Below are 14,515 nucleotides of genomic sequence, written 5' to 3'. Positions count from 1 at the left end.
TTTGATAAATGAGGACATAAATTTAAAGAATCAAAGTAGTGATGGAGAATACAATATAAATCTATGACTGTACTGAAGTTGCCCAATAAAAGAAGATCGCTTGGGGTAACGTTATTTCTTCTAATAAATCAAACCTATAAATAATAAATTAAATCAGAATACATTTTGTTAGGGATAAAATATGAATAACAAAATTGTGTACAATCCTGCTAGAATTGCGCGAAGAGAAATTCGTAAAAAGCTAAACGTAGATGGTAAGTTAATGTAATTAGAATTTAATTATTATTAAATAATAATTTTAATGAAGCCTAAAAGTAATTAACATATATCCAACTAAAAAGGATTCACACTGAAAAGGAAATTCGTGGACCATTCCGAGGAGAATGACTTAAGATCAGAGCAATTAAGACTCGAGCATCACACGAAAATATTCGCTTCGATGTGTCCGGATGAAATTCTGGATCACTATGACGATTATAATACCAGAATGTATTACACCACTTTAATGCTTGGTGACATATCAGGTATAACACGAAGACGATTTCATTCCAAATAAAAAAAAATTTGCAGAAGCATGTGAATATAAAATTTGGATTAATAATCAAACGATTAATAACGTAAAGATATTCCTGATAAAGGTTTTACAGACCTTGCTGAGAAATACACTAAAACCGGAAAAGGCGGGCCTTCGAAACTAACAGAAACCTTGAACAGTTACATCGGCGCTATGGTACAAGAAATACTTTCCCACAATGGTGACGTGTTGAAATTTTCTGGAGATGCGTTTATCGTGATGTGGAAGCTCCATGAAGGAATGATGATGCGAGACTTGGCCATAGCAGCGATGCAAACCGCTTGCATCATTCAGAAACATTTTGGGTCCTATGATACTGAAGTTGGAGTGACTCTTAAGGGTTTGTTCAACGAGAAGAAGATATCTCTCATTATTATTATTGAACATTCGAGCATTCGCAATTTACAGTAGGTTTCTCATATTTTTTATAGTAAAATTAGCTATTGCTTCTGGAAAGACATACTTCACATCTATCGGAGATCCCGAATCCATGTCACACTATATTATCACCGGTACACCAGTGTGGGATGTGAAATTCGCCGAAGGCCTTTGCCGGTAATCAGAGAAGACTCACGTTAGTGATTTATAATTTTTATATTAATTTTATTAGAGGAGGCGATATCCTAGTGGCTCCTAGCAGCTGGCAATGGGTTAATCCAAACGAATATGTCCATGAAACCCTTCCGGATGGTATACACACACTTATTATATCTTGCACGGGCATGTGGTATCAAGCTAAAGACGACGAATTAATCACCAGTACAGATGGTAGTGTTAGAAATCAAATATGTCGTCCAAGTTTTTCGTAAAAGTTTTATGAAATCAAAAAAGTATATCTTTCACGCTTTATATAGACGAAGACAACGAATATGAGCCGGATTTTTATGATCCGACGATATTAACCAGAATAGATCATAAGTCAGGAAACTCTCATGAGAGTGGAAAATTTAAGCAAGTCGATTACAGCTGTAAGCAGAACAGACTGTCCTATTTCTAGAAAAAATTCGATGCTTAAAAATATAATGTTTTTAGTACGGCCTAAAGTTATAAAGGTAGCAGAAGCTTGTTTAAAAGAAGCTTTACGAAGCTACATGGTGAGACCAGTCATTCGGTCTACCGAAATGGACGAACCATTGGAATATCTGACCGAAATGAGACAGGTGGTGATTCTCTTTATCAATGTAATCACTTCCAATGTAGGCAAAAATCAATTAATTGCCTTAGTGAACTCTGCTTATAAACTAGTGTGCAAGTAAGTCTATTTCCTCCTCGTCGGACTGTGATCTATTTTATCGATCAATCATTCTACGACTTTTCGACTGAAGCATCGTCGATGGGATGCACGGATGCGTGAACAAGACGTCCCTCTTCGACAAGGACTTAATGTTCCTTTGTGTGTTCGGTTTACGAGGCGACAAACACGAACTAGAATCGCAAATCGGTTTAAGATGCGCGTTGAAGTTACGATCGAATCTCATAGCGATAGAAAATGTGAAATCTGTAACGGTAGGTGTGACAACGGGAATGACATACTGCGGAGTCGTAGGGCACATTTTACGCAGAGAATACACCGTGATTGGAATATCAGTGAACAAGGCTGCGAGGCTTATGGTGGCATATAGAGACAAGGTGAGAGTTAGCGTATAACCAAATATTAATTCGCCGAAGGAAAAGAAAAAGCAAAGAATTGCTAGGTGGTTTGCGATCGAGAAAGTTTCCTCAATTCTCACTTAGAGGCGAGGCACTTCATTTTACAAGAACCAAGATACTTAAAAGGAATCACCAACATCGGACCGATATATGAATTTCAGGAACAACCAAAGTAATTCTATTCCTGGTATTAACATTTATTTTATATTAACATTTTGGGAACAAGATTACTGAATTCATGTCTAATTCATTAGGTACATTGTATCAGACTTAGTTTTCAGTAAGTATCCTTTACTTGGTCGAAGCAAGGAACTTAGAACTTTTAAAAGGATACTAATGAGACTCTTAGAATATTCCAAGAGGAATAAAGAAAACCGTGGCGTTCGACCAAAATATAATACACTTATCATAAAGTACTTATCCTTATTATTTCGTCATTACAGTTAAAACATTCTATCGAATAATATATATTTTTCAATCATCGTACCCACAAAGAGGCGACCCACGAATAGGAAAGACAAGGTTATTAGATGAATTTACGCAAAACATTCCAGTGGAAACGCGCTATAATTACATTTCTCTACAAGCAGGGGATAACAAGGTTGACCTTTTCAATTGCTATAAAATTTTAGAATTTAATCAATAATCATCAGTATTAACATTTCATCGATAAGATATTTTTAATATGAAACAGAATGAAATTTTAATGTAAGCGCCAAAGAAACGTGATTTATCTCTTAGAGTAGGCCCCGTACAACTTGGTACATTTATTATTTTCAATGCCTCTTGGTTTCACCCGCACTTCTACGCGAAAAGAGCGCGAAGACAAACTGCTTTTACGACTGGGCAAAATGAAGCACACGTACTACCTGTGTGTTTTTAATCAACCCTTCAATGTGCATTTCTCTATCACTCATCGTTATAACGCTCTCACTGATATGGACAAACAAAAGCTTTTAAGAAAGTTCCTATTGAAATTAATGAAAGGCTGCTTCGAAGAATTGTGGGTGGTGATCATCGATGATGCGGAATATGTCGATCGGGAGTCTTTGGAAATCTTCGATGTCCTTACAAAGAAAGACAAGATATTCTTTGCACTGACTATTGGTCGCAAATTGGACACAGACTTTCCGTTATATTTAAATTTTTTGCACAGAGCGAAGGTATTTATTTATTTGCTTTTTTTCGAATATGAATGGAATAGCAATGAAGACTTGAATTGTTCGTTAAAAGGTAATTGAACTGATTGGGATAGACAAGTGGTACCATGCTGGCTTAGCATGTCAGATACTTAATGTAAATGGTTTACCTGCAGAACTAGAAAAGTAAATTGAATAAACTTGCAGATTTGACAAAATTCTGTCACTGATCTTGTCTCAATTTTTCTACAGACTGATACAAGAAAGAAGCTTCGGGAATCCTGGCTGGATCGAGAGTTATTTAGTGAGTCTTCTCCAAGTCGGTGGTTTAGAGATAATAAATATAACGAAAAAGGAAGCAAATATGAAGGGCTATGTGTTACCTCCTGTATCTATGTTGGAAAGGTTTACTCGAAAACATATACTTATGCAAATATTATGAATAAGTACTAATCTCGCGGAATTTAAAATCAGATTTATTTCAACCGTAATCGGAAGAGACGAATCTAATTCTGATTATCGAAGAGACAAATGGCAGATGTACAGAGCGAGCTTCAAAGTACGTTCTTACCAATCTTTTACATGAGATGATAACAATATTTTATTTCAGGACAGCATGATATCATTATTGGAGGAAGACATGATGACTCTAAAGAAAAAACATTTGAGTATCGATAATGAGGAAGCCATAATCGCGATTTGTAACATTGCTGAGAACTTCATGCACGAAGACGTGGATCCCGAAATTACGATGGATGGTAAAAAGAAATACTAATCCACCAGAAATCATATTGTATATGATAATAATAATATGATTATAATAATAATAATTGATATAATAATATAATATCATATTGATAAATAACAGGAAATATCTTGTTACGTTAGCTATGATATTGAAGCTTTTCGATTCGTTGACTCCTCTTGATCAACTTCTCTTGAAATGTGCTTCAGTGATCGGGGAAACGGTGAATAGACATATGCTAGAAAGTTTAATGTCAATCACTCCTAAAAGAGAAATCGGACTTGGTAAAACACGTTTATTATTTGCGATACGATAATGTTTACTTGACCATCTAGAACTGTACAATTTATTAGCTGTTACGAAACTCTTTGAAATACGAGTCTTCGGCTGTGCAATTGGCGACTTTTCCAAAAATGCGGGCCCTATAGTATTTATCAAAAATATGCGAAATCCTAATTCAGAGATGGACATATTCTGCAAGTGTATTGGTCTCACTATTCCAGGTACTAATTGCAATCAAGAACGAAAGCAGTTAAGGGAAATGTATAAAGTTACACATATATGTAAATTGACTTGATGACTTGACTTGACTACTGCAGAGATGTATTTTCTTAGATGAACTGGTAGATTTGCCAAGATATGCTTCCTGCGGCTTGATGAGATTTAAGATGTCAATGTTTCGTAACACCACTTATCAGTACTAATTTAATTAATTACAAGATAATTATTAATATTAAAATATAATCACATAATATTAATAATATATTCATGAAGATTGCTTACGGAAAATCAGAAGATAGAATTGCACAACCAGGCGTTGAAATATTTGCAACACTATACAAGACGTTGTGTTTCTTGCGGAGAGGGTCAATTCGCAAAATTATTGGGGAAAACATCAAACAAAGAAGATAGGAAGAAAAAAATGACAGACATCGATGAAATGTTTGAACTGGATTATAGCGATGAGGTTGTTAACAAGGAAGACGAAAAAAGTAAATTGAAAAGTTTTGAAAAATCCTATCAACTTTCGATAATTTCTTCTCGAGTAACATTGATAATAACATTAAATAATAGAGAAGAAGGAATTACTTTCTTGCCTGAACCTATTTCGACGTATGGAAAGGAAACCGACGGTAACGTTTTCAGATGTAGATTTTTCTAACTGTCTGTGTGAACTGATACTAATGACAGTCTATACTCAAATACTCGACCATTGTCGTGGCATTGGTAAGTATTGTTCTTAATCATAACTCGTCCAATTAGTAATTACGATTTAACATAACGTGATTAAAACATAACATTTCAGGGAATATTGAAAAGACGCTCACTGCTCTTTTAGAATTTGCAGAAATTTGCTTGATGAATTGTAATATACCTCAAGCTCGAAAGCTTCTATCAGAAAGCGAAACTGTCCTAGTGAAGGTATACAAATTTCTGTTCTAAAAATTTAATATTTATGTAACCCAACACATCTAATACTTGAAGCTATTCGAATCGAACGAAGACGAAATAGTTCTTTTACCCTATCTCACTGCGAAGATACAGACTCTTCAAGGACAATGTTTTCTTGAATGCGGTTCCATTTTCGAGGCCGAAGGATCTCTCGAAATGGCATTAAAAAATTTAGGATACAAATTTCCAAAGCTAGAAATGATGATCGATCTGAACTCATTCGCGCAATTGATGAACTTAAAAATAAAATTGATATGTCCCAAGAAGACAGAGCTGCTAAACGGTGTCGAAGGAGACAATATAGATTATACTAAACAATTATCAGAATGCTTGGCGCAAATGTTCGAACTCTTCAGGGTAATTGACTGAATTGAAATTATGTGAACGTAGAACACATTTATACTGTTTTATATAGTTTAAAGGGATGAAGAAACACGCTCGCTTAGCAGCAATGTGGGGTTTGAACGCAGCTTTGGAATCTAACAAAGATTTATACATTCTCTGTACATCGTTCACCAACATGCTAATCACAGCACATATGTATCAAGACAGGTGAGAATTTTCAGATTATGATCGAACATTTGATATTATGACGAAACTTTTATACTATTCTACAGATATATAATTCCATATTTGGAACAAAAAGCTATCAATATTTGCAACGAAAGCAGAGAAACACTTGAAGCTCAAGAACTGAATGTGATCATTCAACTTTACGCAGGAATATTCTTTTCTCGCTGGATAAGGGGACAGATCTCAAAAGCTATTCAAATCGGTTTCATTTGTAATAGGATGGCCAGTGCGATCGGATCCACATTCTTGAAGCTGGTGGTACTGCCACGATTAATTCATTTGCTGATGATCTCTTGCCGACATTCGGAAGTAGTTACTCAATTAAGGGAATTAGGTAATAAACTACCTAATTATAATTGTTGATACCTTTGATAAAATTCGTAAATATTCTATATAATTATAGAGTTTATATCTCATCATAATTTTGACAAATCTGGACGTACTTGGTATTATGCACTTTGCGCTGACATCCATTTAGATACTGGATTAACGATTCTCCCTTTCCAAGCTTGTGAACAGTACTTTCTTCAGGAAGGCGAACAAATGATCAGTTTACATGATCCAGAAGCAGAAAGACGATATTTCACGTCAATGTGGCTATGGTATCTACTTATAAATTTTCGTCTTAATTTTTATAGAAAACTGAAAAATATATCATTAACATCAAAACAAAAATTGGTAACATTTGTCTCTAAGGTGTATTAGAACTGAAGAATGGGAAGCTGCGAAAGTATGGAGCGGTAGAAACGTGGAGAGCATTAACATAATGGATGAACATATAGTTGCAGCAACAATTACTGCTTTAAAAAAGCTCGAAGGTCTACTAATTCTTTATGGTATATATCTTTTTACTTCAAAGTTTAAAAGCATTTATTGCAAAATTCTTGGAAACTTATTAAAGCATCATCTGCATAGTGCATAAACTAAATAGTCGAAATGTTGATGCAGCTATTACTATGATGGAGATTAAAAGTATATTCAAAGATACAAAGAAAATGAGCAAAATTGTTGAAATCGTAATTCCCAGGTATACTTTAATATTTACTAACAGCTTCGATTCTAAATGACTGAATTATAATATTGAAGTGAAATATTTGATATTACTATAGATATATGTTGCTGAAAGCGTATTATTGGATGATAAAATCGCAGAAAAGTAACGCAATAAAGATTTTGAAAAAATTACAGAAAGTATGCAAAAAAATGGAAAACAAAATGATTTACGCATGGGCACTACATTGTGAAAAAGTTTCTATCAGAATCTTATCTAATGATATATTCTTTCTACACCTTTTTTTAATTATGAAAAGATAAAATTGTACAAAATGTTAAAACATTTCCAGACTTGGTCAGGTGGAATCTCTTCTGTACATACAGACAAATGGAGAGAAATCACGGACAGTAAAATACTAGATAAATGGGATGAAATCAATGTTAATAATTCAAATATGATAATCTTTACTTTTCCCTTACCAAAATATCTTCTTTGACAACTTTTTATTTTTAATTTCAATTAAAATGAATGTAATTATACAAAATAAAATACATATTATAATAAAATATTGTCGAAAAAGAAAATTTGTGTCTACTTTTTCTTATTGTAATCTGTTTATGTGCAATCTATCATACAATGATAATCAGCACAGACTGTATAGTTCAGATTTTAAATAAAAAAAGAAACTCAAAACAAATGACAATGGTAAAACTCGACGATCAATTTTCTGATTTTGTGTGTGCTTTGGTATACTTGTTAAAATCATACGTAAAAATTTATCAAAAAAATTCTAATATTAAAATAGCCTGTTATAAACAGGGTATTTAATAAAATTAATACTTATATATATTATTAATACCATAATAATATTATTAATATTATACTAACAAATAATCTAAATACAAATTTTATACAAATAAAAATGCAAACTGCACCTTCACCTTCAAGTAAACCATTAACAGGTTGCCAACTAATTTTACCAACCTTTCCTACTAATTCTAATACGGTATGTTTTTTTTTACAAATATATACTAATAATTATAAAATATTTTCCAATACTAAAGTGATATGTTAACAGGTTTGTTATTCCACTATTCTTCCCTTTGTACCCACAATGCCTAGAGGTTTTGCAAGCTATTATAATAAATATCACCCATATACAACACTACGTAATATCTGTACTTTTACCTGTCCTCCTTATAGTAAGATATGTTTTTTAACCAATGAACATAATATAATACAAAAACGAATAAAAAGTAACAATATTATATTTTTCAGCATCTAGTGTGTACAGATGCTAAGCACAATTTTCAAAATAATATAATATAAATACTACATAGGCAATTAAATAAAATTATATTTGCATATTATTAATATACAGTGTCATATATAAAACACAAAAATCTATATATCGATAAGAAATTATTGGTCATGAGAAATATAAATTAAATAAATATGAATTTTTATCTTAAAATGATTTTATTTTAAAGTACAATTCAAATGTTACCTTTTGTATATAATACTCTACCATTCCCTTACTTTACTTTGTTTAGCATGTGTCAATATCCATGTTTTATATTCCTGTTTCTTCCTTTCCACCTGATTATGCTTTGGTTTTTCCTTACATTTTATGTATGCCCTATCATTTCTCCACATTAATAAGCAATGTCTACACCTTCGTTTTAATACAGTCTTCATTTTTAAACCACATATGATATTATACATTGATAGTGATGGTTGCAATAATATTGAACTAATTTTGTTCGTATACATATTTGACAAATTATTTGAATATTGTTTATCACATATATAGTGCATATTACGATGTATAATATTTGTGAATGGTTCCATTGATGGTAGTTTTGGAGCCATAAATTTTATCGTTTGACAGGTAGTCCTGAATAATGAATATATATTCATTGTTGCTCTGTAAAAAAATTTTTGCATGTATATACAAATTTCGTAATTTAAAAAGATAAGATTTCTACGTTCAAACATAGAGTTAACCTTAACTGAAATTAAGTAAATTTTACTAACCAATGGGCACTGATGAAGCTGTCATAAAATGACAATATTACAAATAGAAATTTGCAATAATTCATAAATTATTTAAATGTTAAACTTTGCTTTTCTGCTGTACTCTCCTTAGTTAAACTGGCTACATCAATGCACACAACAAACTTAACGTTACATAACCACAATTATATACGACCGTGCGTATAAGAAAAACATTAAAGACCGTTCACATGTATTTAATTAATTATATAATGTATATATATAAAGTTATTTTAATCGTATATTATAAACGTAATATTCTATGCGCAATCAGTTAATCAATTCTACGATACTTGTCATAATGCAAATGAATAAAACACACTGTATAAAGAAATGCCCTATTTACGTCGCACTTAGGACAAGTTAGTTTCGACAGCCATTTCATAAAAAAATTCTTTGTAACTGGATTAACTGGTTTGTTCGAATAGAGACTTGAAGATAAAAAATGAAATATATTAAATATTTCCTTATATAAAGAAAGTTAAATTAAAAGAAATAAAATATAACCTACAACAGCCAAAACCAATAGTATGAAAAATGAAGTATTTGGATTATCTTATTTTAACCGTGATACAAATGATGAAACTGTATTAATGAAGAGACTTTTTTTTCATGTCGTTTAATCAATCGTAATAACAAATTTTTATTTAGGTTATGTTTTATTCTTTAGTTTCTTAACAAAGATCTCTCAGACTGCTTATTAGTTTGTTATGTAAAATATTGTTTGCAGTAATATATATCCGAATTTAATGAAAATAATAAACGTGAAATTATCGAAATGTTGTTAAAAAAAGTAAATAATTTACTACAAATTTTTGTAAGTATTTTAGTATGACAATATTTGATTTTTTGTTTTTAAATTTTCAAAAGTTTGGTCTAGTATTATTACATTTTCATAATTAAAGCTGAATATTTGTAAATTTGCAGGGGTCTGGTCAGAAAGTATGCAGTAGGTACCTAAATTTTATACCTGTAGTCGTAGAACAGAGTGGAAGAGGAGAACGTGCATATGATATTTACTCACGTCTCTTAAAAGAAAGGATTATTTGTTTAATGGGCCCGGTGTGTACCTTGTTCCTTCTAATCCATTAACATTTAAACTCTTATAGAATTTAAGATTTATCATTAACTTTTTAATTAAAAAATAAAATAAATTATATCATTTTATAGATCACAGATAATGTGTCCTCTGTAGTGATAGCTCAACTCTTATTTCTTCAATCAGAAAATAGTAAAAATCCAATTCATATGTATATTAATTCGCCTGGTGGAAGTGTAACAGCTGGGCTTGGTATTTATGATACTATGCAATATGTTTTACCTCCTGTTGCAACATGGTGTGTAGGACAAGCATGTTCAATGGCAAGTTTATTATTAGCTGCAGGAACAAAGGGTATGCGTCATTCATTGCCTAATGCAAGAATTATGACACATCAGCCATCAGGAGGTGTGTCTGGTCAAGCTACTGATATACAAATACAAGCTCTAGAAATATTGAAGCTAAAAAAGCAAATCAACCATTTATATGTCAAGCATACAGGCTTAGACCTGGAAAAAATAGGTATGTGAATTTGTAAAATCATGTTAATTAGATGTTTATAGTACATTATAATTTTACAGAACGTTGTATGGAAAGAGATAATTTCATGAGTCCCACTGAGGCAAAAGAATTTGGAATTATAGACAAGGTATTATCTCATCCAATGCAAGAAGAAGCAGAAGCAGAAGCAGAAAGCACAAAATTACCCTTGAAAGAAGCTACCCTTGAAGCTACTAATCAACCTTGATATTAGGGTTAAACAACACATGTGCTTAAAATTATGAGATTTTATTAAAACATGTATTTATCAATATCTAAAAATAGTAATAAAATATTTTTAAAACAATTTATATCATGTATATAACTATTTAAGTACAGCAAATCTGCCCATGTTTTGTAATATCATGTAAATGTATAACATAGAATGATGATTTCATAAATGATAAACATATGAATTGATGTTTTGATAAAAAACCATTCATATTTCTTTTATATTCCTCAGGCAAGCAATACATCACCAAGCATTCTCGCTATATGTCGAACATATGTAATACTATAATTATGAGGCGGAAGGGGCATAAGATTGTAACGGAAGACAAGATTTTGTATCGAAATATATCTATATACAGTTAATAATTAATTTTGATTTGAATGGTTTGTCCTGCACGTATTTTTTTATCGCAGTTTAAAATAGCAGTCACGCGTCTAAAGTATTCTTAAAAATACATTAAGTTTATAATTTCATTAATATTCTATTATCACCAAAAATACTTCATAAAAAGGACGGAATTGATTACGTGTCTCAATGCTAGACAACAATAAAGCACTTCACAATATAGTGACATTATATGTCATTAAAAATATTCCCCTAATACCAGCTTTTGCAAAACCAGTGTCGTATCTCTTTTTGCATGTAAATTGCACGATCACTTTGTAAAAATCACTGAGGGCATACTTGAGCATGTGCAAGCATTAATATATCCTTTTTTTCTTTAGGAAATCTAAGTTCTCTTCCAGCTAAACGTGCTGCTTCAAGTTCTCTTTCGGCCAATGCCAACTCCATGGCAACAACGCCGCCACCGCTTTCGTGTTCTCTTGCTACCCAATCTAGCGCCATTTGACTACGCATATCATCATCTAAAGCTCGGTGACTGTAATGAGCAACTACTTCTTGTCTGCTACATTGCCTTTCTCTCATTGCTTTCAAAGACCCATTCCAATGAAGTAATTGGAAGACTGTCATTAATTCTTGAAATTCTAACATTGTTCTCCCACGGTTGCATTCCAACATAAAACGAAATGCACCTATACCTGTATTTGGATCTTCTTTCTCATCTCCATTTCCCTAAAAATTAAACAGTTCATTTAATATAGTTCCCATGAATAATAAATATAATCAAAGAATAAAATTAAGAGCATACCTGTGTTTGATTGCCAACACCGTTGGAAGTTGCAGAGGGCTTAGCAAAGCTAGCTCTTGCTTCTGCAACAGCTTTCTCTATGAAATCATCTGTTATCTTACGTGCTGGATGTTCATTGAAAACAGAATTCATTAAAGCAATTTTTGCTGCTGATCTACGAGCTTCAGCTTTAGTGGGGCAATTTTGAAAACTACCGAAGCAAGATCCGCCAGGGAGAGTAACATAACATACATAAGGTGGACTGGTACCAGGTACAGATTCATAAATAACTAATGCTCCGTTTCTTAGCTCTGTTCCTCTACTTTGTTTCATTTGCCAAAACTCTTGCAAAGCTTCTACCACATTTACTATAAGAAAAAATGAAATAATATATAACAAATTTAATATTGAATAAAAAGAAAAAAATAGTAATACCTCTTCCATAGCCTTGAGTATGCTTAGCAAAGCTGTTAACAACTGCTTCTACCGCTTCCTTTAACACTTGCTTATCTCTGGCATCTACCAAACCACCTGTGATACCCATATTTTCAGGAACACGAGATTTTGTTTTAACTGGCATTATGCCCTGCATCACCTTTTAAAAACTCACGTACATTTACGTCCTATAAAAGTAATTATTATAATTTTTAGATTGAATAAACTATGTAATAAAAAAAAAACTTCAGATTAAAAAAATTGGTTGTTGGCGAAATATAAATGAAATTTTTTTTTCGATATTGAGATTGAAGACTAGTCGATCATAAAACGAAAGAAACGAACAGATAAAGTAGGGAAATTTTAGTTACATACGTAACTAAAGTTAGCGAAACAAGATTAGCAAAGATTATCTTTCTGAAACGTTCAGTATGACAGGTCTTGGATGTTATGCAAACGACGAAACGGAGAAGGAATTACTACGACACCGGAGAGACCGAATGTAAAAAGAAACCCTGGTGACCCACCTGCAGAGACCCGAATGCCCAGGAATTCGTATAACTTACTTTCTGACCCAGCGCTACGGGATCAAATTGCAATACACATATAACGTGTTTAATGGCACCGGACCACTGACGATTTCCAGAAAACCAGGGCTGTCTACCTCGGTCAAGTACCCCATGGTACGATGACACTATCACGGAGGATTGCCAACTGATTATCAACATTCTCTACCAAGCGCAGTGTCGGATTCTATGAACATGGAACCCATGCCCAAATGTATTTTAATGTTATGTAGTAATATATCAATAGAAAAGAGAAAGATAGCCGAAAGGAAGAGAAAGAGAGAGAACATATGGCCAATAATAAGATATTAATTTAAATATAGATAAATTTGATATTAATTTTATCTTATTTCGAGAACACTACAAAACTATAGCTATTTAGAATTGTAATAAATTGAAATATTTAAAAATACTTATTATTGAATGATTAAAAAGTTAAAAATATAGATTTGTTACGTTTAATTGTAGTATAAAATATATTTTAATTATTCCTTCATATATCATAAAATTAATGAAAAATATATAAAAATATAAGTACGACAATGAAAATGTTTAAAGTAGATAACTCACTGATTCGTAAGGTTACACATGCAAATAGAGCGCCATACATTAGTTGCTGTTGCTACTAGAAATTATAATACTCGGTTGATAAAAAAGAACCAGACAAAAAGTAGTAATCATATTTATTATTTTATCACACTTATTATTTCTGGATCATTTTCAATTCAACAGAAAGAAGATAACGGGACTAATAATGGCTAGAATTAAAATTAAGTACGATCGTAAATATAGAAGAGATACAGGAAACTGAATATTACATACTTACAGAAATAGACTAATAATTTAATCAATGTTCTACAATTAATATCATATCATTAGAATTTTTTTCTTTCTTTTAGACAGAAATTTTATTTTCAATTTTAGAGAGAAATAGGATAGATGAGCAACTGGAAAAAGGCTATCAACCGCTAGTAAAGTTGTAATCTTACTCTGTGTTGAATTGGTAATGTTGGAAATGACCAACATGGTAAAGGGATCTTGAAATCCCAGACATGTAAGACAAAAAATCCATTGGATGATAGATCTATTCTGTATTTCGTTTGTGGCTGAATATAATCTCAGATATAGCTATTCTAAATCGTAGATGGCGCAAAACAACTAATTTTTTGCGAGATCGGTATTTCAGTTATACAAAATTTTATAAAATGTTAGATCTATGCTCTATCTTCTGTGCTATATCGTCTGCAATCATATTGTTACATTCAAATAGACAATTAGATACACACATTAATATTAACATTAATAATTAACATTAATATAAAAAATTTTTTCGCATCAAAATGTAAATTAAACATTTTAAATTCAATTAAGTGGAAAACTTATATATGTAAA

General features: G+C 31.9%; 3 protein-coding genes across 7 annotated transcripts; 2 read left to right on the top strand and 1 right to left on the bottom strand.

The window, feature by feature from the left end:
- Positions 1-181: 181 nt before the first annotated feature.
- Positions 182-7,711, top strand: LOC132906111 (adenylate cyclase type 10-like). Its single transcript, XM_060957979.1, is given in 29 exon segments — positions 182-254; positions 342-524; positions 639-914; positions 1,006-1,129; positions 1,185-1,342; positions 1,429-1,498; positions 1,500-1,826; positions 1,900-2,203; positions 2,269-2,396; positions 2,479-2,666; positions 2,779-2,825; positions 2,971-3,387; positions 3,458-3,549; positions 3,616-3,796; positions 3,974-4,121; positions 4,207-4,392; positions 4,462-4,611; positions 4,724-4,805; positions 4,883-5,225; positions 5,227-5,335; positions 5,415-5,530; positions 5,594-5,917; positions 5,976-6,112; positions 6,178-6,467; positions 6,537-6,735; positions 6,830-6,969; positions 7,049-7,160; positions 7,243-7,381; positions 7,477-7,711. Coding segments are annotated over 29 exon segments (5,190 nt in total). The 3' UTR covers positions 7,624-7,711.
- Positions 7,712-9,337: 1,626 nt separating this feature from the next.
- On the top strand, positions 9,338-11,072 carry LOC132906047 (ATP-dependent Clp protease proteolytic subunit). 4 transcript variants are annotated; one of them, XM_060957889.1, is made up of 5 exons: positions 9,338-9,544; positions 9,913-9,999; positions 10,110-10,244; positions 10,353-10,743; positions 10,803-11,072. In XM_060957889.1, the coding sequence occupies exons 2-5, from the start codon at positions 9,961-9,963 to the stop codon at positions 10,967-10,969; spliced, it is 732 nt and encodes a 243-aa protein (XP_060813872.1). In that variant the 5' UTR covers positions 9,338-9,544; positions 9,913-9,960; the 3' UTR covers positions 10,970-11,072. The 4 variants fall into 4 exon arrangements, with proteins under 4 accessions (XP_060813872.1, XP_060813874.1, XP_060813871.1 ...); XM_060957891.1 differs by lacking the exon at positions 9,338-9,544 and having other exon boundaries at positions 9,551-9,999; positions 10,353-10,473; positions 10,561-10,743; XM_060957890.1 differs by lacking the exon at positions 9,338-9,544 and adding an exon at positions 9,578-9,596.
- LOC132906046 (protein limb expression 1 homolog) lies at positions 10,995-13,272 on the bottom strand. Of its 2 annotated transcripts, none has more exons than XM_060957887.1 (4): positions 13,124-13,272; positions 12,558-12,745; positions 12,144-12,490; positions 10,995-12,067 (listed from the first exon to the last, which is right to left on the bottom strand). In XM_060957887.1, exons 2-4 carry the CDS (start codon positions 12,712-12,714, stop codon positions 11,663-11,665), a joined length of 909 nt encoding a protein of 302 aa, XP_060813870.1. In that variant the 5' UTR covers positions 12,715-12,745; positions 13,124-13,272; the 3' UTR covers positions 10,995-11,662. The 2 variants fall into 2 exon arrangements, with proteins under 2 accessions (XP_060813870.1, XP_060813869.1); XM_060957886.1 differs by having other exon boundaries at positions 13,085-13,267.
- Positions 13,273-14,515: the final 1,243 nt, after the last annotated feature.

Source organism: Bombus pascuorum, chromosome 4, assembly GCF_905332965.1.
Source record: "Bombus pascuorum chromosome 4, iyBomPasc1.1, whole genome shotgun sequence".
In the NCBI taxonomy this organism is placed as follows: domain Eukaryota; kingdom Metazoa; phylum Arthropoda; class Insecta; order Hymenoptera; family Apidae; genus Bombus; species Bombus pascuorum.
The sequence above is the reverse complement of the archived record's forward strand: the minus strand, read 5'-3'. Positions and strand labels throughout refer to the sequence as shown.

Excerpts from the sequence above, each read along its gene's own strand:
- LOC132906046 (XM_060957887.1), bottom strand. The coding sequence starts at position 12,714 with ATGCAGGGCATAATGCCAGTTAAAACAAAATCTCGTGTTCCTGAAAAT. Across the intron at positions 12,491-12,557 it reads TACTCAAGGCTATGGAAGAG|TAAATGTGGTAGAAGCTTTG; the intron begins GTATTACTATTT and ends TTTTTCTTATAG. Across the intron at positions 12,068-12,143 it reads GTGTTGGCAATCAAACACAG|GGAAATGGAGATGAGAAAGA; the intron begins GTATGCTCTTAA and ends TTTAATTTTTAG.
- LOC132906047 (XM_060957889.1), top strand. The coding sequence starts at position 9,961 with ATGTTGTTAAAAAAAGTAAATAATTTACTACAAATTTTT. Across the intron at positions 10,000-10,109 it reads ATAATTTACTACAAATTTTT|GGGTCTGGTCAGAAAGTATG; the intron begins GTAAGTATTTTA and ends GTAAATTTGCAG. Across the intron at positions 10,245-10,352 it reads TTATTTGTTTAATGGGCCCG|ATCACAGATAATGTGTCCTC; the intron begins GTGTGTACCTTG and ends ATCATTTTATAG.